The following is a 25,901-nucleotide window of genomic DNA, read 5'->3' on the forward strand; positions in this document are numbered from 1 at the left end:
GGTGGCACAAAGCATTTTGCTGCCTGGGGCGGAACAGCAAATTGTGTCATCCCCTGCAACTGAAGGTGCATGGTACCCAAGGCTGGTCAAGTTATTGCAGCACCTGAGGCAGAAAATTACACACTAATAATAAATTTAATAACTAACAATTTGCTGCTTTGATGACGCCTCAGATCAGCTACCTTGGGTGGTCACCTCATTCTCCCTAAAACCAAATTCTTCTCCATACAGTGCAAAACTTACTTATGAAATCCATGTTGTGGTGATGGATTGGTTTCACACACACATAAAAAGGAAGTAGTGCCATTGATATAATCATCCCTCATGAATATGATAGTTACATGGAAAAAGCATATGGAGAAGCAGTACACCTCTGACTTCATTCTTTGAGATGTACTGCACCTCATTATCAAGGTTCCTCTTAATGATCATAGGTAATAAATAGCCTTTGATAAACCTGTCTTCCATGGATTCATCTCATCCCTTTTAAAACAACAGGAAGGGCTGTGATCTTCCCACCCTGCTTGTAAGCTCTTCCAGAGGCATCTGACTGGCTCCTGATGGAAATAGGATGCTTAACACACTTTGGTCTTTTCAGCAAGGCAATTCTGTATTGTTCTTATTTATTTGATTGATTTATATCCCACCCTTCCTCCCAGCAGAAGCCCAGGGTGGCAAATTTTTGCTTTTACTGAGATGATTGTTGCTGATAACAGAACCCTGGGACCATTGTGTTTTTTGGACCTTAGTTTGACAAAGGACCTTCTGCATCTTAGATGTCTCACACTCTGAGAAGTAGCTCAAAGGTCAACCCTAATCAGATATTTCTGAATGAAAATTCAGTCTCACTAAATTCACCATTAGGAATGCAATTCTTTAAAAATTCTAGATTAGCCTATAGTAGTCTTCCCTAACTTGGTGCTTTCTGGAAGTTTCAGACTGCAACTCTCATCAGCCCCAGCCAGCATGGCTGATAGTCAGGTGATGTGAGTGCTGGTTCAGCAACCTCTGGAAAGCCACTGCTTTTCAATCCTTGGCACACAGCTTAGTTAGATTCATTTTTTCTTTTTGTCATCTGAAGGAAGCAGTTTGTACTTGGAGATGAGATACATTCAAGAGACATAAGAACAAACAATCTTCGAGCCCTCTCTCTAGGCTGTGGTTTCCCCTCTTTTTTCTTCTTTAATGGCTTCCTTCAAAATATATCTTTTGCCTGCCTGTCTAGGCCCAGATAGTTTTTTTTACCATCTTCAAAGAAGCATTTTGAGTATCGGATTACTGAGCTGTGTTTCTTGTGTACTATTGTTGAGCTGGTTACATTCACTGTTGTGTTTAGGGGTTCAATTCCAATTCAGCTTGAAAAAAATCCAAGAGATTTTGGGTTCAATTCTGTTTCACCTCCAGTTTATACACACAGGTTGAATTTCAATTTGATTCAAATTGATTCACACGGTGAAAGCCGGGTAGGGGGAGAGAGCAACAATAATCTCATTTTACTAAAAGCAAATATATATTGCAGTTTATCTCTTTATGCTCCCTGGCAGAAAGATGTCTGGATGATCCCAGAGCTTGGAAAAGTTACTTTTTTGAACTATAACTCCCATCAGCCCAAACCAGTGGCCATGCTGGCTGGGGCTGATGGGAGTTGTAGTTCAAAAAAGTAACTTTTCCAAGCTCTGAATCCCCCACAACAAATAAGCAACTGTACATTTATTGGGCTGTAAACTGATACTCTGGATAGACCCTAATAAACCTAATAGTCATAGTTCCTTGCTGTTTTCTTCAGAAATCTTTACAAGAATATCTGAATCATCACATCAGCCAGTGTTCAAGCCCTGTTTTAAAGTGACAAGTTGTCATGTCAGATAAAAAAATTGCAACAAGGTTTGGGAGTTAGGTCTGTGCCTTTCCAATGGAATATTTCAGTTTACCCAGTCAGGAATAAGCATTATTATAGAGCCTTATACTGTAACTGATGATCTGCCTTCCCTCTGGGAAATAGTTTTGCCTCGATAGCATAGACCTGCAATGCGGGGTGTGCGTATTTTAATTTCAGGGGGGGAAATGTATAAGAACTACCCATTTGTCTTGTTACCTATTCACATAATGATGTGCGTAAGCATCTCCCTAGCAACAGAATTTGATGTCATAAATAGAAGATTAAGGAATAAGATGAAAGATAAGCTACAGGTTTAATGCAAAATTCATTATTAGTGAAGCAATATACTGTCATAGCATTGCCTTGAACATTATAAAGTGATACAGGGTATTTATTTAAGAGCTAGACCTGAACCCTGCACTGCTTAGATCCAGCGATGTCTTGTGGGCACAGGTACTCTAGCATTCATTCCACCTACAACAGCTTTTCCATTCACTTCACTGGAGGGGCAGATCTCTGTGTTGTAAGATACATGGACTAATCTGCATTGAAATGAATGTGGAAACCATAAATAGAGGAATGTGCATCTCTGTGGCCATTACCCCTGGCATGAACAGCTATAGTAAACACAGTTGGGTTGAAACCAATCCTATAGGCTCTACTGAACTCGGTAAGATAGGTAACGATTGTATCTCAATTGCAGAGTATGTGCTTTCCATTCAAAAGGTCCCAGGTTCAATTCCTGGCATCTCTAGGTAGGGTTGTAAAAGACCCATGGACCACTGCCAGTCATTGTCGGCCATACTGAGCTAGACATTCCTAAGCTATCTTATTCCTAAAATCTTAAGTTACATGGCTAATTTTACATCTGGCAGTCCTATAGGTTTAGTAAAGACAATGGCGCCAATCCAGACTGAAGTGAGGGTGTGTGTTGGATTCGGCTCCCTCACCCTGACCAATAGGTAATCAGTGCTGAAAGAGCTGGTTGTCGGTGTACAGTGCTGAGCATGCATAGGTTCCAGCTGTCCCCGTTTAGCAGGCACATTCTCCACTTTCTGGGAAATGTTCCAGGTAAATCTTTATTTTGCCTTTCTGGGATGCCTTCTTGAAATGTTGTTCATGTGAGAGGTATCATTCTTCAAGGTTTTAACTGACTCCCAAGAATCATAAGAGTTGGAAGGGACCTAGTCCAACCTTGTGCCAGTGCAGGAAATCTGCTGCAACAACAACCCTAATAGGTGGCCATCTACCTCTGGAAGTTAAATCTCTTGAGGCTGTGATCACTTCTGTAGGAGCAAGTCCCATTCACCTCAATAGGATTGACTTCTGCGTAGATGTAGTTAGGATTGCACTGCCAATGCATAATGGATGTGTCTTTTCTGGAGAAAAAAAATGTATACACAGAAACATAAAAGTGCTGTGCAGTGTGGCTGTCTGGAGCCAGTCCTACCATTAGACAGAGTGAAGCAGTTGCCTTTGGCAGCTGATTTTGGGTGCCATGAAAGAGCAGCAAATTCTTTCATATTTAATTTATTATTGCATTTTTGTGGCCAGGGAAGGGAAGAGATGCTTGTAGGGTTTTCTGGTTCAGGCAACTCAACCGGCCTTGGCTACTATGTTCCTTGACTTGCTCTGGTGGCGGTGGTGGTCGGGGCAAGATGGCAAATTGACTTGGAGCAGCCATTCAGATGCTGCAGCTGACGTTCATTCTGAACTGTTGATAACATATTGTAGGTCAATTAAGTTTCTTCATTAACCCAAATCATATCATGAACTGTCTATTGCCTCTTAAATCAGTGGTTACTGCCGAATATAGGAATACAGCCTAGAGCAGCAAATAAAGCAGAGCATTCAACAACACAGTGTAGTGATGGCGGGGAGAGGGATTTTGTTAGTGATTGGTGGTATATGAAAAAGAGTATTTGATTACAGGTATGTCCCTATTTTCACCTGTGAAATGTTCGAGGGTATGTGTATGCAGTTCCTAATCCCATGTTGGGAACTGAATGCACAGCTCCAAGTGCTGGTTATAGCAAACCAGCTCTAGGAACTGCACCTCCACCATTCCTCTGCATGTGCAGTTCATGGTTCAGCAGGGAAAACTTTCACGTAAGCCTGCCTTCTCCCACATGTTGCCCTTGCTGGATTATGGTAGCATTTGTTTACCTCCCAACTATTTCCAAGGACTAAAAGTTTGACCTGCAGTGCTATAGGCACAGTACTTCCTTTTTGCTACTATTAATCTTCTCTTAATTTGCAAAGTACAGAACAATATTGATTGTATTAATCCTTGCAATAACCCTATATAGCAGATCCATTTTACAGATGCTCAAAGACAGGGACTTGTCCAAGGCCATACATTTCTGTCAATACCAGAAAACAGGGCTTTTATTCAACCCTTCCTGTCCGATTGCCTAAAAGAGGTGAAGGTGTGAATATATTTCCAAAACATGCTGAACCCCTGTTTCAGCTCAGCACCATATTTTTCACCCTGATCCAGAGCAGAAGGTCTAGGCATAGAAGAAGGTATTACTTGCTTGATCAGGAAATGCAGGCATAAATCAGATGCACCCTTGCATATGCTGCTATCTGTGTGCATTCATTATTTTCTACCCTTACACTACAATCCCATGCCTACCTACTTGGGAGTAACCCCCACTAAACTCAGTGGGACTCGCTTCATAGAACAGGGTTGTTCTGTTAATGTTTATCTCCATTCAAATTCTGGTGTAGCTTGTTTGACTAAAGCTGGATCAGGGTGTTTGAATTTAAAGATAAGGACTGTACACACACTTCCAGTCTTGAAGTTGACTTGATTTTCATTGCTTCTGTTTTTAGATCCGGAATTCATCATGACCGTTAACTGTGAAATATTCTATACTGGATGGGGTATTAAGTCTCTGAAATAGGTTTTTATTATATGCTTGAAGTACCGCAGTTTGTTGAAGCCCCACAACAAACTGGCATAAAATAAGAGATCTTCTTATTTGAAACTCCTTGATAAATGATGATGAAACTATTTTGACTCTGCCAATATTGACTTTATTTTTTCATGGTCCGATGCTTTTTCTAATGTATTGCCTATTAGCAGTGGCGTACCTAGCGTATTTGACACCTGGGGTGGATCATTTTTAAACACCCCCCTCCTCTTAATAGTCCCCTGCCACCAAGACCGTCTGCAATTTTGAAGTGGTCCTTGGGGGGAAAGGTTTGGAACCCCTGCGCTAGATTCTCCCCCCCCATGAACTACAAACAGACATGTTTAAAAGTGGAAACATTTGACTCCTCTCTGCTGGGATTCCCACAGTAACAACCTCAATGCGATTCCTGCCGCCGACCTCAAAACTGTCTTGGAATTTATTTAACAAGCTCCCATCCCACTTAAACCATGCGCGGGGGTGTACTTTATTTGCTTATATGATGGCATCACTGTGCCTAGTGCTTTACAGGGTACAAGAAGAGAGGTCCCTGCCCCCGGGAGCTTCCAATCTAAAACTTCCACGGGGGCTGGGGAAGCAGAAGGCGCCCCGCGGAGGATTACTTACAGCAGGGCAAGGGAACTTGCGGGGGGGGGAGATTGGCAAACCGTGAAGAGCGAAAGCACTCTGTATTCGCTCAGCCTCAGAGGCGCCTCTTTCAAATGGGAGGGCGCTCACTAGCGTTGCTGATGAGAAGAAGCCGCTGGAGCCGGCCAGCCCCGCCGTGGAGTGCCCGCCCAGCCTGGAGCATGCGCTGCAGCCCCTCGTCCGAGGCCAGGTTGGCTGGCAGGCAGGCCCTACACGTGCAGTGCTGGGCAGGTGGCGTGCAGCTTGCCCTCCAGCTCGCCCAGGGCACCGGCCGAGCAAGCCACCAGCAGCAGGGCCGAGCCGGGTGCCAGCCATGGGCCAGCAGGCATGCCAGGCTCCGGCCCAAGCCCCATGAGGCGCCTGTGATGATGCACACAGCTTGGCTCAGGCCACCGCCACCTGGCTTGGCCTCCATAGCTGCACGTCCAGCTTCATAATGAACACTCCATCTTAGGGTTGCCAGGTCAGAAGCATCCCCAAAACTGAGTTTTTAGGGGTGGGCCCGAGTGATGTCATGGGGCGGGTCTGAGTGATATCACATGGCAAGCCCGAGTGATGTCATTAAGCATGATACATTAAGCATCAATCACAGTTGCTAGGAGCATACAATTAAAAAAAAATCTGATTGGAAATTAAGCTAGAAATCTTAGCTAAAAGATGGAGCCTGGGTAGGGAACATTTAATCTAGCCTACTTGCTTTTGGCAAGAAAGGTTTAAGTGCCTTCAGGCCAGGCCAGTCACTGGAAGGCCACTGTAGGAAGAAAGGAGCCTAGTGTTTTGGAGATGTTAGATGGAAGCATTCAGGAATAAAGATGGATGCCCCTGAAGGCTGCAATTCTAAACTCACGCACTAAGGGACTAAGCCCCATACAACTCAACAGGACTTACTTCTGAGCAGTTTGGATTGTGCTGTTGGTAAAGCTTGACTAGGGATCCTTTGCAAAGAGATCCATATCCAAGCAGGGTTGGCAACCCCTTGCCTGGAATGCCCTGCCCTTACCTTTTAATGTGGCTGCTCCAAACTTCTTTACAGATTTGACCCTTCACTTCAGAAAGAGGTCTGAGAAATGAGTAAGAGTAAAGATTCTTACCCTTTCTGTCTACCCTGTGGGCTGCTATAAACTCACTTTGACAGCCAACCCAATTCCAGTGAGTAATAATTGACAGAGAGAAAACAGGCAGCAGCTTGGGAACAACAACTTCAGCCACACTTTCAAATATGTGAATTCTCTTTTACCACTATTGGGCAAGAAACAAACTGCCATGCAACCGACAAGGTGCATCATCAGTGGGTTTTAGGGGGTTCAGCTGAGCACATACAACCACTGCTGTTGCTTCTATGGGTGTAAGGGAGTGAGGTTAAAGGTAAATGAAATGCAAACAGAAAATGAAAAACAAAAGACAGTGATGCTTTCCTAAATGCAATACCATACCAACCACAACAAGATTCCTATGAGTAAGACAGACAACTTAGCATCCCACAACCAGTCAGGATTCATAACCAAAAACCAAAACTAAAAAAATCCTGGTGTGGCAGCCACTCAGTTAATGCAGAATGCTGGGGCATGATTGCTGACATGAGTGAGCTCCTATCAGCACATAATATCTCTGCTCTGAAATCTGCATTGGTTGCTGATTTGCTACCAGGCCAAGTTCAAGCTGTGCTTTCCACAGCCACATAGTACTTGTTCTGCTATTGTAAGAAATCAGTCCTGTAAAGTGGCAGCATTTTGGATACTCTGTCCATAGGGTTTTTGTGGTAAGAGGTATTCAGAGGTGGTTTACCATTGCCTTCCTCTGACTTTGGACACATATCATACTTTGGACACATAATGAGAAGACATGATTCATTAGAAAAGACAAAACAGAAAAACAGAAGAGAGTAGAAAAAAAGAAAGACCCAAAAAGAGATGGATTGATTCCATAAAGGAAGCCACAGACCTGAACTTACAAGATCTGAACAGGGTGGTTCATGACAGATGCTCTTGGAGGTCACTGATTCATAGGGTCGCCATAAGTCAAAATTGACTTGAAGGCACATAACAACAATGAAGTGGCAAAACCTACGCTTTGGAACTCCTTGCCTATTGACATTAGGCAAACACTCCTTTTCAGCCCCTGCTAAAATCATTTTTCTTTAGGCAAGCCTATCTACGCATGTAAAAGCTATTGTGTTTTTAAATCTGTTTTTAACTCATTGTTGGTTTTATTAATTTGAATGTTTTTCAATACATGTCTTTGTTTTTACCAATAATTTTATTGTTTTAATTCTTTCTGTAAACCGCTTTCAGATTTTTTTACAGTAAAACAGTATATAACTGTTGTAAATAAAATACATAAATAATTTTTGGAGTCACAGCTTTTAAAAATGTTTTTAAATAAGTTTTGTTTTAATATATTTTAAAGTCTGTTTTTATGATTTTTAAAGTGTTTTAGTGCTTTTGTTTGCTGCCCTGGCAAAATAAATAAATAAACTTCATTCACCCAACCCCAAATTCAGAATCATGTCACTTTAAGCTGTTTTGCAACTGTTTATACTTGTTTTATGGTTATTGGTTTTTAAAGGGATTTATTTCTTATTGTGAGCTGCCTTGGTTTCCAGTCACCAACCCTACCTCACAGGATTGTTGGAAAGACTCCATACACACACACACACTTGTAAAAATACACCCCATATAATAGTTTATTGTCAAACCAGTTGGTCATTGCAGAACATTTTTTTAAAAGATCAGTATTAGTTTCCTACATAATAAAAAATGTGATACCTAGGTAAACCCTGCCTGCTTTAAAAATTGGATTGGAGAGAGAGGGAAACACAAACACAATTCTTTGTTATATTTACTCAGAAGTCCCATTAATTTACAGCACAATCCTAACCATGTCTACTCAAAAGTAAGTCCTAATGAATTCAATGGGGTTTACTCCAGGTACATGGGATTAGCATTAAAAGCAAGTATTGGATTAAATACTTTCATATTGCCAAGGTTTTCAAAGCACTGCCTTCTCCAACAGCCCAGGGTCAGCCTGAGGCACACGAGAAAAAAAACTTTAAGCCATATTCTTACTTATTACTGAAACTGAAGATCTGAAAACCACCATTTTCTCACGTTGCAATGAAGCCCAAGCACTGCCTGGGTCAGCAAATCACAACCCTGGCTTCCCTTATTGGCTACAATCCTGAAAGGGCGGGGTTAGAGCCCCAGCTTGGGAAAGTTTTTTTTTGAACTACAACTCCCATCAGCCCAATCCAGTGGCCATGCTGGCTGGGGCTGATGGGAGTTGTAGTTTTAAAAAAGTAAATTTTCCAAGCTCTGCTAAGAGCTGCTATACAGATCCGTTAATAAACAGATTAAACAGTCGTGGGGGCCGCTGACGTTTTGGTGAATATCTCGGGAACCAGACCACCTAGAAACTTAATTTTTTAAAAAAATTGAAGCAGAGAGTCCGGAGATTAAGGTACGTTAGCCGGAGACCCAGAGGGGACCCCCCCAAAACCAGAAACTCCTACTGAAAATCAGACACCTGGTAACCCTACTCCATCTTGCACCCCCTTATTGCACCCCCTTATTGACTACACCCAAAACGGGTCACCCCCCCCTTGGGACGCCACTGCCTAATAGCAAAAGTAATGGTAAATGTTCTCTTTCTCTACTTCTCTCAGTAGTAATTAGACATGCAGTCATGTTGGAGTTGAATTTGTCTGTTGTATTTTGAGCTCCTGGAAAAGAATAACTTCCTGATTGTATCTTTCAATAGAAACAATGTCTATGGCCAAGTAAATGACTATGGTAATGGGCACTCTTCCTGTATAATTCAAAGAAAATGGCTAATGCACAGCTTCAAAATGAAACCATTTCTGGCCAAGCATTAAGGTAATTGCATTCTGATGGGTCAGTTTGTTGTAAGAACTCTTGGTCAAGTAGAGGCGACTGCTTAACAAATGGGCATTGATGCAAACCTTTTTTTTTTTTGCAAGATCTCTTCTTAAGACAAAAAAAAAAACTAACCTCTTAGGGGCCAGTGCCTACTGGATGCCTGGATTTTTGAACTCATAGATATAGGACTCCTCTAATTGGTTGCCATCATTCTTTTGCTCTACACCTTCATTTTGTGGCTTTCAGGATCCAAGATGCATGTGTCTGATGCTATCCTTTTATACAGATGCCCAGCATTTTACTCATTGACAATGAATGCAGTGTGCACAAGGCAACTCTTGATGGACTGGGATTCCATGTGGGATATTTTTGTATGAGAGACGGAGAAACATCAAATAGGCTATCATCTGAGTAGGTTCTGCTAATGGTGCTCCATTATCAGAAGTCCATCAGGCAGCAACATGACTAGTCCAGCCTTCCCGAACTTGGTGTCCTATAGATGTTTTGGACTATGACTTCCATCAGCCCCAGTCAGCACTGAGCCTAAGTTCAGTATTAATTACTTCTGAATAAATGTTGTTATAGATGGTGGCCAATCATTCCTTTGTTAAGCAGATTGCTAGTTAATAGTCCCAGATGGAGGGCTGATGGCTTATTTATTTATTTATTTATTTATTTATTTATTAAATTTATATACCGCCCGACTAGCAATAGCTCTCTGGGCGGTGAACATAAAATAGCATAAAAATACAATGAATAACAAAATAATACTAAAATACAATCATCAATCCAATACAATAAACATTTTAAAAAGTAAATCAGTGTAACTTAAAATGCTTCAGAGAATAGGAAGGTTTTGACCTGGCGCCGGAAGGAGAGCAGAGTCGGCGCCAGGCGTACTTCCTCGGGGAAGTTCCATAGTTCGGGGGCCACCACTGAGAAGGCCCTAGATCTTGTCATCACCCTCCGGGGCTCCCTGTGAGTTGGAACCCGGAGGAGGGCCTTCGTAGCAGAACGTAGTGCACGGGCCGGTTCATATCGAAAGAGGCGTTCTGCAAGGTATCGTGGTCCCGCACCGTATAAGGCTTTATAGGTTAATACCAACACTTTGAATCTAGCCCGGAAACATATTGGCAACCAGTGCAAGCTGGCCAGAACAGGTGTTATATGCTCGGACCGCTTGGTCCTTGTCAGCAATCTGGCCACTGCATTTTGCACTAGTTGTAGCTTCCGAACTGTCTTCAAAGGTAGCCCTACGTAAAGCGCATTACAGTAATCCAAACGTGAGGTTACCAGAGCATGTACCACTGATGTAAGGTCCTCTTTACTCAAATAGGGACGTAGCTGGGCTACCAACCGAAGTTGGTAAAACGCATTCCTAACCACCGAGGCTTAGAGATGGTCTTTGATAGCTGGTGATGATGATAATGATGGACTGCCTTCAAGTCGATCATGACTTACAGCGACCCTCTGAATAGGGTTTTCATGGTAAGCAGTATTCAGAGGGGGTTTACCATTGCCTTCCTCTGAGGCTGAGAGGCAGTGACTGGCCCAAGGTCACCCAATGAGCTTCATGGCCATGTGGGGATTTGAACTCTGGTCTCCCAGGCCGTAGTCCAACACCTTAACCACTACACCACACTGGCTGGTAACCCTCTGTATTTTTTAATGATGTGCGCATCAGGGCTTGGAGAAAGTGACATCTTTCCAGCAATGTTGAGGGAGCAGACTGCTTAATAAACAGTTGGTTGTCTTGAAGAGTTTCCAGATGCAATTTAGCTGAAACTGGGTGTAGCTTATGGGGTTGCCCAAGTTGCCTTCTGGGGAATTTTTCTCTGGCTACCAGTATGCTCTGCTTGCACATTTGTAAACAAAACAAATATTGCCCCTTCTTCAGGGATCTGCCATCCAAAGAAAACTAAAATCTTAACACCACTCAGCAAAGCTGTAACAGTATGTTTATAACTAGGTTTCCAGGCTGTTATTTCATCAGTCAGATCAAAATATTTCTGTGTCTGATGCCTTTTGGGCATTATATAATGGAATAACTATGCCGAGCACAACTTTGGCCTCATATGCCTATGCATTTGGTTTTGAGGTATATCCTCCTACCTCAGTTTATCTGGGTGTCCTCTTGAATATTCTGCTTGCCTTTTACAGCCTGGGTGAGAACAGTTAATAATGGCCCAGGGACCCAGTGACATGGATACTGCCGATCAAGAGGAGAGTTCTCCAAATATGATTGTTTACAGAAAGGTAAGGCATTCAGTCTTTCATAATGTGTATGCTAGCTTCTCTGCTAGAAGACTAAGGAACTATTGACGCTTTGAAAAAATAACTCGCAGGGCAATCCTATACATGTTGCCACCCTGGGCTCCTGCCAGGAGGAAGGGCAGGATATAAATCAAATAATGAATGAATGTCTGTCTGTCTGTCTGTCTGTCTGTCTGTCTACCCAGCAGTAAACTTCAATGAGACTTACTCCCAGGTAATTGTGTATAGGATTGCAGACTTATTTTTCAAACTGATTCTTCAGATTTTAGGTTTGAGGTTTTGTGTTGCTTTTATCTATACTTGAGTGCACTATGTTTAACATTCGAAGGAGAACTAAAGATATCACTGACTGCTGATAAGCTAGGTTGACTCAGATTCACATTTGTAAGAGTCTGTTGTAAAATTAGTATTTTGGTTTGTTTAATTACTGATGGACAGTCATAACCAAGTTAAAACACAGTATTTGGTTTACTTCATTGGGACCACATTGGCTTAAATCACCATACTTTGATTTAAAACTTTAGTCAGCCAGCTAAAAGGATTTGTCTGCAAGCTGAAGATTTCAAAACATTCCAGTATGGCCAGCATAATCTATTCTGCAAAAAAAATATTTTCTCTCCCCACAATTTCTAAAAAGGGTCTATGATGGAAATGTTTTGGCAGATACTTTAATTGAGCTATTACTATGATATCTTACTAGTTGACAAAGAAAACTGTAGTAGTTCAAACGAGTTGATGGGCATATTATAATGGGACTTTTACTGGTGATCATGAAATGCAGTGATATATAAAATGGGGTTGCAATCCTATGTCACAGAAACGCAAATGAAAATGAATATAAAAATAATTATAAGACCATGAACAACTGTACATACAAACATGTGTAGATATATGTGCATATAGAATACAAAATTACAAATGCAAATAAAAGTTCTAAAAGCCATAGCCATTATTTACAAAGAACAAAGTTCTCCAGACAGATGAACTGATGATACCTCCAGGATTGTATCTTGTTTTATACTTCTTCAAAATATGAATGGAGAATAATTCATAGATGGTAGCCATAAATCCGCTTTGGTGTCTCAATTTTTTCTCTCTTTCAGGAAAATGTTACTCCTGTTAATCTCCTTTATTTATTTATTTAAATTTATATCCCACCCTTCCTCCCAGAAGGAGCCCTTTGATTCTTCTCTGTGCACTTAATCAAATGAGTTCAAAAGACTGATCCAGAAGTGAAGAAATTTTGAATCTTGGGTAGGGAGTGAGTATACCAATATGCTACTGCCTCAAATTTCTTCATTTCTGGGTTAATCATTCAAGTCACAACCTTCAGATTGAACTCGTATGATTCTTACAGAAGAATCAAAAGAAACAATATTTTCAGTTCATCATTGCTATTGTTTGGAGAACTCCTTTGCTCATAAATAGTGGCTATGGCTTTGAGAACTTGTATTTGCATTTTGTAATTTTGTATTCTATATACACATGTCTACACACACTTGCATGTACAGTTCTTCATGTTTTTATAATAATTATTTTTGATACTCATTTTCATTTGGGATCCTTTGACTTTGTCTTTTGTTACTTATATTTGGGGAACCTCTCCTTCCCCCCCCCCCGCCGTCAAACACGGGTGTTCAAAGAGGCGTTTAGCTAATGAACAGATAAGGCCAGACCATAACTCTGCCAGGCAGGAGCAACCAGGGGGTCAGCCAGTGTGTTTTACCATTTGGGAAGCGCCAATGGAGGAGGCAGAGAAGTCCATAAAGGAGTCCAAATGTCCAGAAACCAAGAGGTCCAATCAGGCAGGGCAGGGTTCAAGGCACGGGTTTAACAGGAGAGCTGGAGTAATGTCTGCAGCAAGGCTTGACATTGACTTTAGCAAGGAGTCTCCCTTTCCTTCCAGCCTTTTGTACTCTGCATGCTGGCCCAGGTGCTTCCAATCAGCCTGTGTTCTTGCGAGCTCTCCTGCTCCTTAATTGTGCTGATTGCCTTGGTTGCTGCAACACCTGTTGGTGTCTTCTCTCTCCTGGGGAAGGGGCAGCCTCCTGGTTGCTTCCTGATTCTGGCAGGCAGGCTCCCTCAGGGGCTTGTCTCCGGTCTGGTGAAGGGTCCTGGGTAGGGCTGCCAGATTCAGGGCCTGAGACTGAACCTGTATCTTTAGGAGAAGAGAAAGTGAGCCAAGTGCAGGTGCTCTTACAACACGGTAATGGGAAAAACCACAAGGTGGAATTTTCTCTTCACCCTGCACAACTTTTAAAGATACAGAAGACCTCTTGGAGGCTGGGCCTGGCAACCAAGAGGTCTTCTGTATCTTTAAAAGTTGTGCAGGGGGAAGGGAGAATTCCACCTTGTGGTTTTTCCCCTTACAGTGATGCAAGAACACCTGCACTTGGCTGACTTTCTCTTCTCCTAAAGATACAGGATCAGTCTCAGGCCCTGACCCTGGCAACCCTAGTCCTGGGCTGTCTCCCTGCTTGTCCCCTCTCCTGGGTCTGTGGTCTCCCATTCCTCTTCCTCCTTGGATGAGTCTTCTGAGGGGGGCATGACACCTGCATTCCTATGTGCACTTAAATGGGAGTAGGTCCCATTGACTTCAGTAGGACTTACTTCTGAGTAGACATTTCTAGGATTGCACTGAAGCTGTATCCAGGTGACGTCAGTGTGCAAAACCAGCTGTAGCACTTCATCAGGAGAGGAGACAGTGTTTGAAAAAGGCACCAACTGGTACTAGGCTTCTGTACTACAGTTCCTGGTTTGGGCTCTACCACCTGAGCTGACCCTAACAGACTTCTGTCTGCCATTTGAACTAGCGGTGATCAGCACAGAGTCCATCATATATTTTTTTTGCAGGTATCTAGTCAGTATGCTCAATCAGTGTGCCAGGGGACAGGGCAAAACCCTCTCATCTGGAAACCTCTTTGTATATGGTGGGGTCATGTTCATAAATAGACCTTTATTAAAGACATCTGCAGGTAGCTTACTCACAATCAAAAGTCAAGAAGTCCTGGCAGTTTGTTTAACGTCTCGTGTTATTACCAGCAAAGTTCTGTACTGCATCCTAACCTTAGGTAAAGGATAATTTGCTACCGGGACCATTTGCTACCAGGCCAAGTTCAAGGTTCTAGTTTTGGTTTACAAAGCCCTATACAGCTTGGGACCAGCATACCTGAAAGACCGTCTTACCACTTATATACCCAGTCGATCACTGCGCTGTGCAGGTGAGGGCCTCCTGCAGATTCCATCTTATCAGCAGGTTCGTTCTGTACAGCATACGAAATGGACCTTTAGTGTGGCAGCACCTACCATGTGGAATTCCTTCCCCTTAAATATTAGGCAGGCACCATCTCTGTTATCTTTTTGGCGCCTTTTGAAGACCTTCCTCTTTCAACAAGCCTTTTAAGTTGAGACTTATCCCAGTCTGTGTCTGTATTGGAATTGCTTTTAATATATTTTTTAAAAAACATTATGTTTTTTAACCCTTTTTAAAAGATGTTTTTAAAGCTTTTTAAAATTACTGTGCAAGTGGCAAAATTTTTGAACTTGGCCATTTTGACCAGACCCTGTAAGATTGTGAATGGCAGTTAACTTAATTGGACTGTTCTCTGTTTGTTATAGTTTCTGCTATCAAGCAGTTTTATCTTTTAGTACTTAATACCATGCTTTGTATTTGTGGTCGGTTGACAGTAAATAAAGATTGTTGTTGCTGTAAAGCTTTTTAAAAAATGTTTTTAAAGTTGTTTTGTTTTAATGTATTTTAAGGTCTGTTTTTATGATGCTTTGATGTGTTTTTAGTGCTTTTCTTTGCCGCCCTGGGCTCCTGCTGGGAGGAAGGGTGGGATATAAATCAAATAATAAATACATAAATAATTTGGCTGTGCATAATGAGATAGCACAATCCCTATGTAGGGACTGCACCACCTCAGGTTTCATATGGGAAGACAATATTTTGAAAGCACCCCCAAGTCAACACTTCAGGCACTGTGTCAGAATAGAACAAGACTCTCTGGTATGAAGTTGTTGGCACGGGGCGGTTTTTCCATGGAGCCATTGCTAACAATCTTTACCTCTTTATGTGTAACTGAAATGAGTACAGTCCTTGTGTAAGAGCTCTGTCACCGCATAATCCAAGTCTAATTTTTTAAAGTGATGAGTGCTTTTGATTTTTGACCAAGAAATAGATAAAATACATTAATTGATTCAATCAATTCAGTTGATTCAATATGCATTAGAAATACTTCAAGGGGTAAGTTCTGAAGTATCTGGCTTTGAGAGCATTGATTTCTACATTAATATTTGCTCATCTATGAAAAATATATCTTTTTTTTTTTTAAAAAGCACAAACAAAACTAACAATAGCACAGGAAGTGCTCTTCAGGTCTGCTGAAAATGGAACTTGCACATAAATCTGAATCAATAATCTTGACTATAATTTAACTATATATCCTGATAGAATTGCTGATGTTTCATTAGACTACCATTGTCAAGCATAAATTGTGTTTACATATACACAGTATGAACCTGAATTTCATCCATGGGCTCTTGACATGCCTGGAAAAATGGGTTAATCACAGCAGTAGTGTATGGAGAAGAGTACATTTTGGGTTCGGGTGCAATTGAAAATGGTTCTTATTTATTTATTTTTTATTTATTTAATTTAATTTATATACCGCCCTAAGCCAAAAAGGCTCTCTGGGCGGTGTACATAATATTGGGCAGTATCAGTGCGGAGAGCTCATGGCCCTCCCGTTGGAAGTATTAGAACTCCCAACTCTCATCATCCTTGACCATTGGCCATGTGGGCTGAAATTGGAGTCCAGCAATGTCTAGAGGGCCACAGGTCCTCCACTCCTGACAATACATCATATGGTGAATATTTTTGTTTGTTTCCACATATTTGACTGTTGGTGTGCTGTAGTGCATAAAGTCATAAGACTAGGGGATGTGGTGTTCTCCAGATGCTACTGGAATCCAACTCCCATCAACTCCACCAACAGCCAATGGCCAACAGCCAGGAATGATGGGAGCTGTAGCCCAGCAACATCTGGAGGACACCACATTGGCTACTCCTGCATACAACTATAAGGGCCATGACTGGTCATCGAGCATTATATCAGAAAGCCTTTAAGACAGTACATTCTTCATTTTCCCTAGAGTCTTATGTTGCTTTGGTCTGCTCTCTTCCAAGGCATATGCTACAAAGCCTAAAAGGCTTGCATCTGGGGTTGTGTTGGGAAGGGCCATAGCTCAGTGGTAGAACACCAGCTTTGCATGTAGAAGATTCAGTCTTTGGCATCTCCAGGTAGGGCTGGAAATGTTCCCATCATGAAAACATGGAGAGCTGCTACCAGTCAGCATAGACAATACTGAGCTAGATGGCCTAACGGTCTGACTTGGTATAAGGCAACTTACTGTGTTCCTATTGCTTCTTTCATGGCTGTCACTGTGGGCACCATGGAAGATAGGCAGATTCAAAAGAACACAGGGAAGATGTGAAATAGTTTATTAAACAAGCAATAACAGAGAACATCAATTGATTTTTCATGACTATCACTTGTCCTTGAAATCTAAGCTATACTGAATGCTTTGCTCATTTGAGTATTATTTCTCAGATACAAATGTCCCAGGACCTTTGGCTTTCTAATAATACAGCTCGTGAAAATAAGGGATCTGAGGGCCGTCTCCGAAAGAAGCCTGCTTTGTGCCATCTGGCAGGAAAGGCCACCAACTAAATCTTGGTCTCTCGTTACCAGGAAGAACTTGGTGAATTTGAGGGAGTTCGGGGGAACTATAAAATGGTAAAGGATTTAGGAGAAATTATATATTTGGAGTGTATATGTGTGTGTGGTCAAAAGGAGTAATGAAACTGTCTAGGAACAGATTAACAGTTTTGTGGACTTATCCCAAAGAACATTGGATACTGTGAGCACATATCCACTTCCATTTTCAGCATATTAATATTAATGTCATGCTTGTTATCTGCTGTGCAAGCTTATGCACATTAGTCTCACTAAATTCAGGCTGCAATCCCACTTACCTTGAACTCACTGAGGCTTACTTTTGGGGAGAAATGTATCAGGCTTTGCTGTCATTTATTTATTTATTTATTGCATTTGTATACCGCCCCATAGCCAAAGCTCTCTGGGCGGTTTACAACAATTAAAAACATTAAAAACAAATATACACATTTAAAAACACATTTTTAAAAAGCAATTTAAAAACATGCTAAAATATCAGTGAGGCTTACTTTAAAGTAAGACTCACTAGGATTTTCTATGAATGGAGAATATAACGAAATTACATTTCTTTAAAAAATGACAAAGAAAATAAAACCTCTTGATGCTACCATGGCAACGGCCTTGGCTGTCCGTTCCCAGACTGGGCAAAGACATAACTCCTGCTAGCTACAGATTTCCAGACTTGCAGACTTGATGGAAAATAAAATCAGTGACGGTACAGTTCAGTGGTCAACATCTGCACCCTCCAACTCTGTCTCTAGATTGCTGCTCTAAGGTTGTATATCACGAGCAGGGAATGTGTGGCCCTTTAGGTATTGTTGAGTCCAACCCCCATCAGTTGGGGAATGGTCAGGGATGTTGGGAGTTGGGAGGTTGACAAAATGTAGGGGCCACAGCGTCTCCACTGCTTTCCTAAATGTTAGTGCAGTTAGCTAACAAATGTGGCCAAGTAACTGCTCTTGGGAATGATCTGCTCTTGTGAGCACTTTACGCTTCTGAACTTCATGAAAAATTGGAGCAGCCATGATTACAGAAATAGCAAAGTGTCATTTTTCTTCTTGCAGAAGTAGCCTGTGTCATCTTCCATGATTTCCCCCACATCAGACTCCAGTTTTAGCATGAAGATCAAAATGGGAAATCTGAAATGCAACACTTGTTAATCACCTCTGCATAAGTGACAGCAAAGAACAAAAAAACCCCAATATAAAATAGCTGGAAGAGCAGTGCCTATTTCCTGCTAAAGGCTCCACAGCATTGTGCTGTGGGGGACAGAGAAAGGAGAGAGTGCCTTGGAACTACTAGGATTAAGCAATGAAGAGAAGAGGAACATCAAAAATGAGATGTGGGGCTAGGGACTTGAAGGCTAAATCCACTGCAGAGAAGACACAAAATGCAAGTGAATGGGGAATCAAAGGTATAGAAAAACGGAAGGATTTATAGCTATCTGAGTTAATGATACTGCTGTATCTGAACTGGTTAGAGGACAAAATTCTGAGGTAATATACCAAGAGGGATTTAATGTAGGTGGAAGGCAGTAAATCCCCATTGCTGTTTCAGATGGACACTTTGCTTTGAATCTGTCAGTGGAGAAGGTTCAGATCAACTGGGCTTTGCACCTGTGTTGCACACTTAGGAGAGGAAAATAATGCGCTGAGTTCACAGAATAGCTTGGTGCCTGCTCAGAGCACCAGAGCTGGACTCAAATGGTTGGGGAGGGTGAACGTCCTTGTTACGACACATGTCCTTGGGAACCTGTGTGAACCTGCCACCCACATGTCCCATGTAACACACCTACTTGAGAGGAAGGGATCTTTCTCCCCCTCTCCTTCCCCTGCGTGCCCATAATTCTATTCTCAGGGTATTATACCACAGCAATAAAACATCAATAATAATAATAATAATAATAATAATAAGCTATCATTACTAGATGTCAGCCTTTGCCAACCTGGTGCACTCCAGATGTTTTGTGCTACAGTTCCTATTGCCCCAGTAGGCCCAGATGTGCTAGCTGGGGCTGATGGGATTTATAGTCCAAAACATCAAGAGAGTCTCAGGCTAGCACAGGCTGCTACAAAAATACAGCTGCTGTCATTATTGTTCTTCTGGTGCTTGTAAATTCATAAATTTATTTAGGTAAAAATATTAAAATAACAATGGCACAAAATGTTCTGCATAAAATAGCAGAGTGAATAAAATATCATAGAGCCAGTTGATATTACCTGTTAAAAAGCCTGGGTAAATTAGGGGGCAGAAGTGCCTTTACCTGGCACCAGAATGACATCTGAGCGGGTCCCTTATGAGCTTTTCTGGACAGGGTGTTCTGTAGGAAGGGTGCTTTGACTGAAAATGCCATCACTGCAGTTAATACCTCCCTAACGCCAGGTTGTGGGGAGATTCAGAGGAAAGCTTCCAATGATGTTCAGGCAGGTTCATGTGATGGAAAGTAGTCCCTTTAGGTACCATGTCCCAGGCCATTTAGGACTTCATAAGTGCATGCTAGGGCTTTGAATTGTGCACGGAAACATAGCAGTAGGCAGAAGTGGTGGCATATGTTCCATGTAACTGGTCCCAATTAGTAACCTGACAGCTAGCTGTATTTGGACTCACTTAAGTTCCAAAAGGCTCTCTTAGTCCAAAGTTTCAAGTAGCTGGCCAAGGTGCAACCTAAAACCCAGAGTGAATTCCATTTCCTCACTGACATGGAGCCACCAGCTGCTGCTGCCCCAAGGCCTTTCTATCCGGCCCTTGGAACTCTCTCCAGGCAACAACTTTCACTGGCGCCTCTTTCCACCCCAAGTGTTTTTGTCTGGCTAGAATGTGTTAATGCCTCTTGCTTGTCTGGGTGGAGGATAGACAGAAGTATGTGAGCGTGTGTAGAAACTAACCTACTGTACAAAGCTAAAATTTGCATTTGTTGCTCCACCCTCTGGCCCTGCCCACCACTGGCATGTGACTCTTAGAGGGTTGCCCAGAAGAGAATGTGGCCCTCTGACTGCCAAAACGCTCTCCGCCCCTGTTCTGTATGGTACCGAGCTCTTGTTTGAAAGGATCTTTCTACTTCACTTTGTTGCACACAGATCCCAAATTATACTCACCTGGAAGCTGTGGATTTCAGCTGATGGGTATGACTCAGTTGTGGGGAGGAGAGGCCTAGCTCTTGAAGTAGGTAACAGCTGCTGGATTAACAGCCAAGCTTTTGCTATTAGGTTAACATGGGAATCTATTTTTTCAAGGAAGAGCTCTTATCATTGGCATGAAGTATTCTTAACTAATACTGGGATCCAGTCCAAAGAAATGTTTTTTACTTCAACTCAGCATTCAGTGTATAAATCTCAGATTACTGCTGACAAAGCAGATGCTAACTACAAATCAATGAGCATTTTGTTGCTGTGCTCTCCAAGTCAAGCTCTTTGAAAGAAAACTCTGAAATATTTAATATGAGAAGATATCTGTATATTCCATGACTTTCATGCCATGGAACAAATTATTAAGCCTAAGTCCTCAATAGTTCCCTGCAGGACATGCAGGGCACTGCTGCATACTCTTCCCTTCCTATCCTATCCCCTTCCCGCTTATGACCCAAAGGGGTCTTTTTAGATTCTAAGCTTAAGGACAAGGATGATGTTGTTATTTTTTTATCTGTAAGCATCTCTGAGAGCCTGGCTAAAAAGAGGGGGATAAATGCCTTGATTAAATAAATAAGTATACTAGCACTCCCGCTGTAGCTGTAAAGCGGGGCCCTATTGTACTGGCAAAAATATTTTGGCATTATATGTATGAGCATCAGGTTCACATATTTTCTCCCTATGCATTCTCCTGCACTTCTATATTTGCAGCTGTAATTTCCCATTTATAAATTGAACTGGGTTGTCAAAAAGGTAAAGGTAAAGGTGTCCCCTCACTTATAGTGCGAGTCGTTTCCGACTCTTAGGGTGACGTCTTGCGACATTTTCAAGGCAGACCGTATATATGGGGTGGGATTGCTAGTTCCTTCCCCGGCCTTTCTTTACCCCCCAGCATATGCCGGGTACTCATTTTACAGACCACGGATGGATGGAAGGCTGAGTGGACCTCGACCCCTTTTACCGGAGATTCGACTTCCTCCTTCCGTTGGAATCGAACTCCGGCCATGAGCATAGCTTCGGCTGCATTACCGCCGCTTACCACTCTGCGCCACAGAGGATCTTAACTGGGTTGTTACGGTTGTGTAAATCATCATTTGCCTAGTTTGGCTGCAATGATCAGCTATGGTTTGACATAAAAGAGGAAGTGCAGGAGGGAAGTGGAAAGCTCAGACAGAAGCAGCTTGGGGTTAGGAACAGAAGAAGCTGCCTTATACCCCGTCAGGCCATTGTTCCGTCTAGCTCAGTATTGTCTTGCTCCAAGCTGCATTCTCCAAGATTTTGTACAGGGCTCTTTCCCAGCCCTATTTGGAGATGCCAGATATTGAAACTGGAACCTTTGGCATGCAAAGCAGATGCTCTGCCACTGAGCACCAGTAGAGCTACCACTACCTTCGTTTCATCTAAAGCAAACCATTATCTTTCAGTATTTATCAGTATTTATTTTTATGATATGAGAACTATAGAATTTGACCAATTGACAGTTATCAAATTAATTTCAAATATAACTGAGCTGAGAGTTTTTAGAATGCCACAGTAAAAAGGGCCAGTTCTTACGGGTTTTTAGTGATGAGGTTTTTACATATGGCCACTCAGTACAAAAAAACCCTGTTTGCCATGTCTTTGTCTTCGTGCACTTCTTGTTGGTTTGTGAAGATGTGGCTGCACAACTACATCTCCATGTAAAACAGCCTCTGTGTGGTTTGGCTTTATCACATCAGCTCCAGCTCATACATACAGACCTTTAAATCACAATGATGGAGTGTTAGACTTGGGCCTGTGAAAAAATCCCAGCTTAGCTTTGGTCAATTACTCTATTTCTTGGCATCAGTTTCAAGGTATAAAATGGGAATCCTAATGATTTACTAGGAAGGTGATTGTGTGCTAATAGCTAGGATCCAATCAGCTCTTTTAAGCATGCATGCAACCCTTTCAGAAAGATGCACACTAGAGTGTGCCCATTCCTGCTTCTCTTCTGCCCACTACCCCCAGCCACAAGTCTTTATGTTGCACTGGGGGAGCTATTCCTGGTGTTCTCTTGCATTTGGGGAGTTCCTTAGCAAACAATGCATGGGGCTGTTTTTTAAGGGGAAACCTTAAAAGTCCTGCTACACTTTCAGAATCTCCTTCATGGCTCATTGGACCTCAGTCACTGAGTGTTACGTGCATTGCTTAAAAAAAACACCTCTTAAGTTCCTTGACTTTGTTGGAAATCAACTATTTTCAATATGTAGGGGAGGTCTGTGTTTGGACGAGAGCACCAGAAAATCAATGACAGTCTCTGAGAAGAAGGCTCAGAGGAAATGGGAAGGGCCTTTCTGTTCTCTGGTAAAAAGTGTGCCTGCTTCCTTGAGAGCCAGGGTGGCATAGTGGATAAATTAAGAGTTGGAGTGGGACAATGGAGACTTGGGTACAAATCCTCACTCAATGAAGCTTACTGACTTTGAGCAAATTTATTACTTTTTTTCAACCTAATCTATTTCTCAGAATCGTTATGAGAATAAAGTGGGATAAATTAATGAACATCACTCTGAGATCTTAAGGAAGAGATACAAAGGAAGATATACAAATGTGGGATGTTGTTTAAAAGAGGTCACCAGTTCCATCTGCCCTGTGGGGAACTACAGTGGGCCATCTGTTCTGGGGGTGATGGCATCAACTGGGTTCCTATCAGACTACATGTCATGACAAGAGAAACAAGAAGCTGACAGATCCAACCTAGGCCCCCAAAGGCCAAGACCCCTCTCTGAAAAGTGAGCAACTTCCACCTGTGTTTATAACACTTCAAGGAAAGTTGGTCCAGCAGGCCTTGGGTTTTTTTAAACTGTGACTATCCCATTTCAATCCAATCTGGTCATTATAAGAACTTTGTAACAGTAAGAATTTGATGCCTGAGTTTGCTTGTTTTCCTCTTCCCTGCCCATCATTTTTTCCTTTTGTGTCATGTTTTAAGCCAGAGGGCAAGGACACTTATTTTTATAGATTTGTAAGCTGCTCTGTGGGCTTTTCTGGCTGAAGAATGGGGCATAAATGCTTTGAAAAAATAAATAACAAAAGACAGTCTTCTTACATTTAATGTTTTCGGCTTCAGTAATATTTTTAAAAATAAATAAATAAAAGTTACAGCTTTTCCATTTTCTCTCTTAGTTTGGGGTCAGGTCAAGGATAATGTGGCAACAGATGTGGAATTAAATCTGTCTCTCTGTCTTTTTGCTACTTGTATAGTTGAAATAAAAGCTGTTTCTTGCTGGAAAATTAATTATTGAATGTTGCAATGCTTTATAAGATATTTATATATTCTCTTGAGCCCTGTCTCTTTCTGTATTGGAGTGCTATCTAGAGAGCAGTTCAGGTGAGATGACTGCTCGGCTTCACTTCCTGGTTCTCCCCTCTGCAGAACTGTATCAAGACAACACCCTAAGACAAAAGGAGAGAGGAGCCAGAGAACGGATGAATATTAAATTACGCTGGTTGGTTTAATCTTTGGAAGTATGATGACCTGAATCTGTGTATGTAGCCCTCTCTCTTTCTCTCTCCTAACATTCCTTGGGTTGTGCTATGTTCTTTGATAAAGCCCCTAAAATTACAATTTTAAAAAATGCATATCAAAACGGAGCCAAACTACATGCTACACACAACCACAAGTTGTTTTTCCTCCAACATTTTTTTTTTAATCAAAAGAAACCCCCTCCAAACCTATGCATTTCTACAAAGAAACAGTGCAGGCGCCAGAAGGTGGACAGGTCAGGCCCTGGCTGAGGGCCCCTGGGGCCCAGAGGGACCTCTGAAGGGCCTCTCCCTAGGGTAGGTAGTGCTTCCGCAATCCGTAGCAGTGTCGGTTCCCAACCCTGCTGCAGATCTGAGAGAGGGAGCTCCTAGGCACCCCTCCATGATTGCACAGGCCTGCAATGCCCACCTGCACGCCCCACCTTCCTCTCCCATTGTAGTGAATGCTGGCTGCGCTGCATGCGTATACCTGACATCAACCAAGATGGCAGCCAAGGCTTCCCTAAGGGGTTGATGCCTCTGCTGCCTTCTTGGTTGATGGCATGCATACGCGTGCAGCACAGCCAGCATTCACTGTAGCGGGAGAGGTAGGTGGCACATGCAGGCGGGCATCGTGGTCCTGGGGCATGCTGGTGCCGGCCCTGAGGGGAAAGATGACTGCTTAAATATTTCCTTTGAGGCTCTCTTCTGCTGAAACTCTTTCCCCAGATGTTTTTCACTTACTGGGGGAAAGATAACAGCTACTCATATTTTTCTCATGCAGGGGGATACGCCACTTGCTTTGGGTGGGGTGGGAGTATGATTTTGAACAGAAATATAGCCTGAGAAGGAAGGGTTAAGTAAGCCCTCCCTCTGCTAATCTTTTTTTAAGACTGCAACCAAGCATTGCTGACCTTAGTTTAAAAGAAAAAAAAATGGGAACCATTGGCAAAAAGATAAATGTGCAGTTGGGCCTTGAGTTGTGTGGTGTTGATAAGATCTATCTTCCTCTACAATTGTGTTATGCATAGGTGGTGGTGGAGTTTTCCCCCCCAAAATTAGATCAGACTATCAGGACTTGAGCCCATAGCAAAGGGATCAGGACATTGTGGGCCTCCAGATGTTGGATTTCACCTCCCATCATCCCCAGCCACCATGGCCAGTTGTCAGGGATTGATAGGAGTTGTAATCCAACAATTTCTGGAGGGTCACAAGTTTCCATCTCTGTCATTTCTGGTCATGGACCTCTGACCCAAGGGATGCAGTGTGGGAATTCTGGGATAAATTGCCCTTGCTTTGCCTTTGTTTTGTCTTCACTTTTGCCCTCCTTATTTTGTTTTTGGCATATGCCACACAATCAATCATACTGTGGGGGTTCATAAATTAAAACCAATAAAATATAAATCCTATCAACTGAAACAATCAATACAAAAGTTGCACTAGCACAAACAATAACACAAAACCATACAAAGAAGCATAAAGTTAATAAAGACAGCACTGATTCCTAGCATGGGAGAAAACAAAATAGTTTAAAGAACAAAAATACATGGAATGAAAAGACTTGGGAGAACAAGAAGATCTTTACCTGGCCTCCAAAAGATCCTAATGTAGGGAGAACATTCTATAATTGGGTGCCACCACCATAAGGCCCTCTCCTTAGTCAGGGGACCCTAGAGAAGGGTTGATGAAAGTGACAGCCCACCAAAGCCACCTGTGCCTCAGGTAACTGAGAAGGATTTAAGGGCAGCACCCAAACTATGAACCTGTTCTTGTAGTGGGAGTGCAAGCCCATCCAAAACACATTGAATACCATCTAACTGAGCAGATGAACCACCCATGAATGGTTCCTACATAAGTCGAACAATCGTGGCCAATCTTATCTAGCAAACAATGCTGCCCTGCGCTCCTTCTTTGCCACCCTGGGTCCTTCTAGGAGGAAGGGCAGGATATCAATTTAACAA

At 42.3% G+C, this 25,901-nt stretch overlaps 1 protein-coding gene across 3 annotated transcripts in view; it reads left to right on the top strand.

Moving 5' to 3' along the window:
- Positions 1-25,901, top strand: part of RGS6 (regulator of G protein signaling 6) — a 340,045-nt gene that overhangs the window by 22,712 nt on the left and 291,432 nt on the right. For 2 of the 3 annotated variants that reach the window (XM_061611195.1, XM_061611196.1), the window contains exon 2: positions 11,481-11,576. In XM_061611195.1, coding sequence (XP_061467179.1) covers positions 11,502-11,576 — 75 coding nt within the window. In that variant the 5' untranslated portion in view covers positions 11,481-11,501. Of the gene's footprint in view, positions 1-9,242; positions 9,318-11,480; positions 11,577-25,901 lie in introns of those variants that run through there. The other variant, XM_061611197.1, reaches the window with a different exon arrangement.

This window comes from Rhineura floridana, chromosome 2, assembly GCF_030035675.1.
Source record: "Rhineura floridana isolate rRhiFlo1 chromosome 2, rRhiFlo1.hap2, whole genome shotgun sequence".
In the NCBI taxonomy this organism is placed as follows: Eukaryota; Metazoa; Chordata; class Lepidosauria; order Squamata; family Rhineuridae; genus Rhineura; species Rhineura floridana.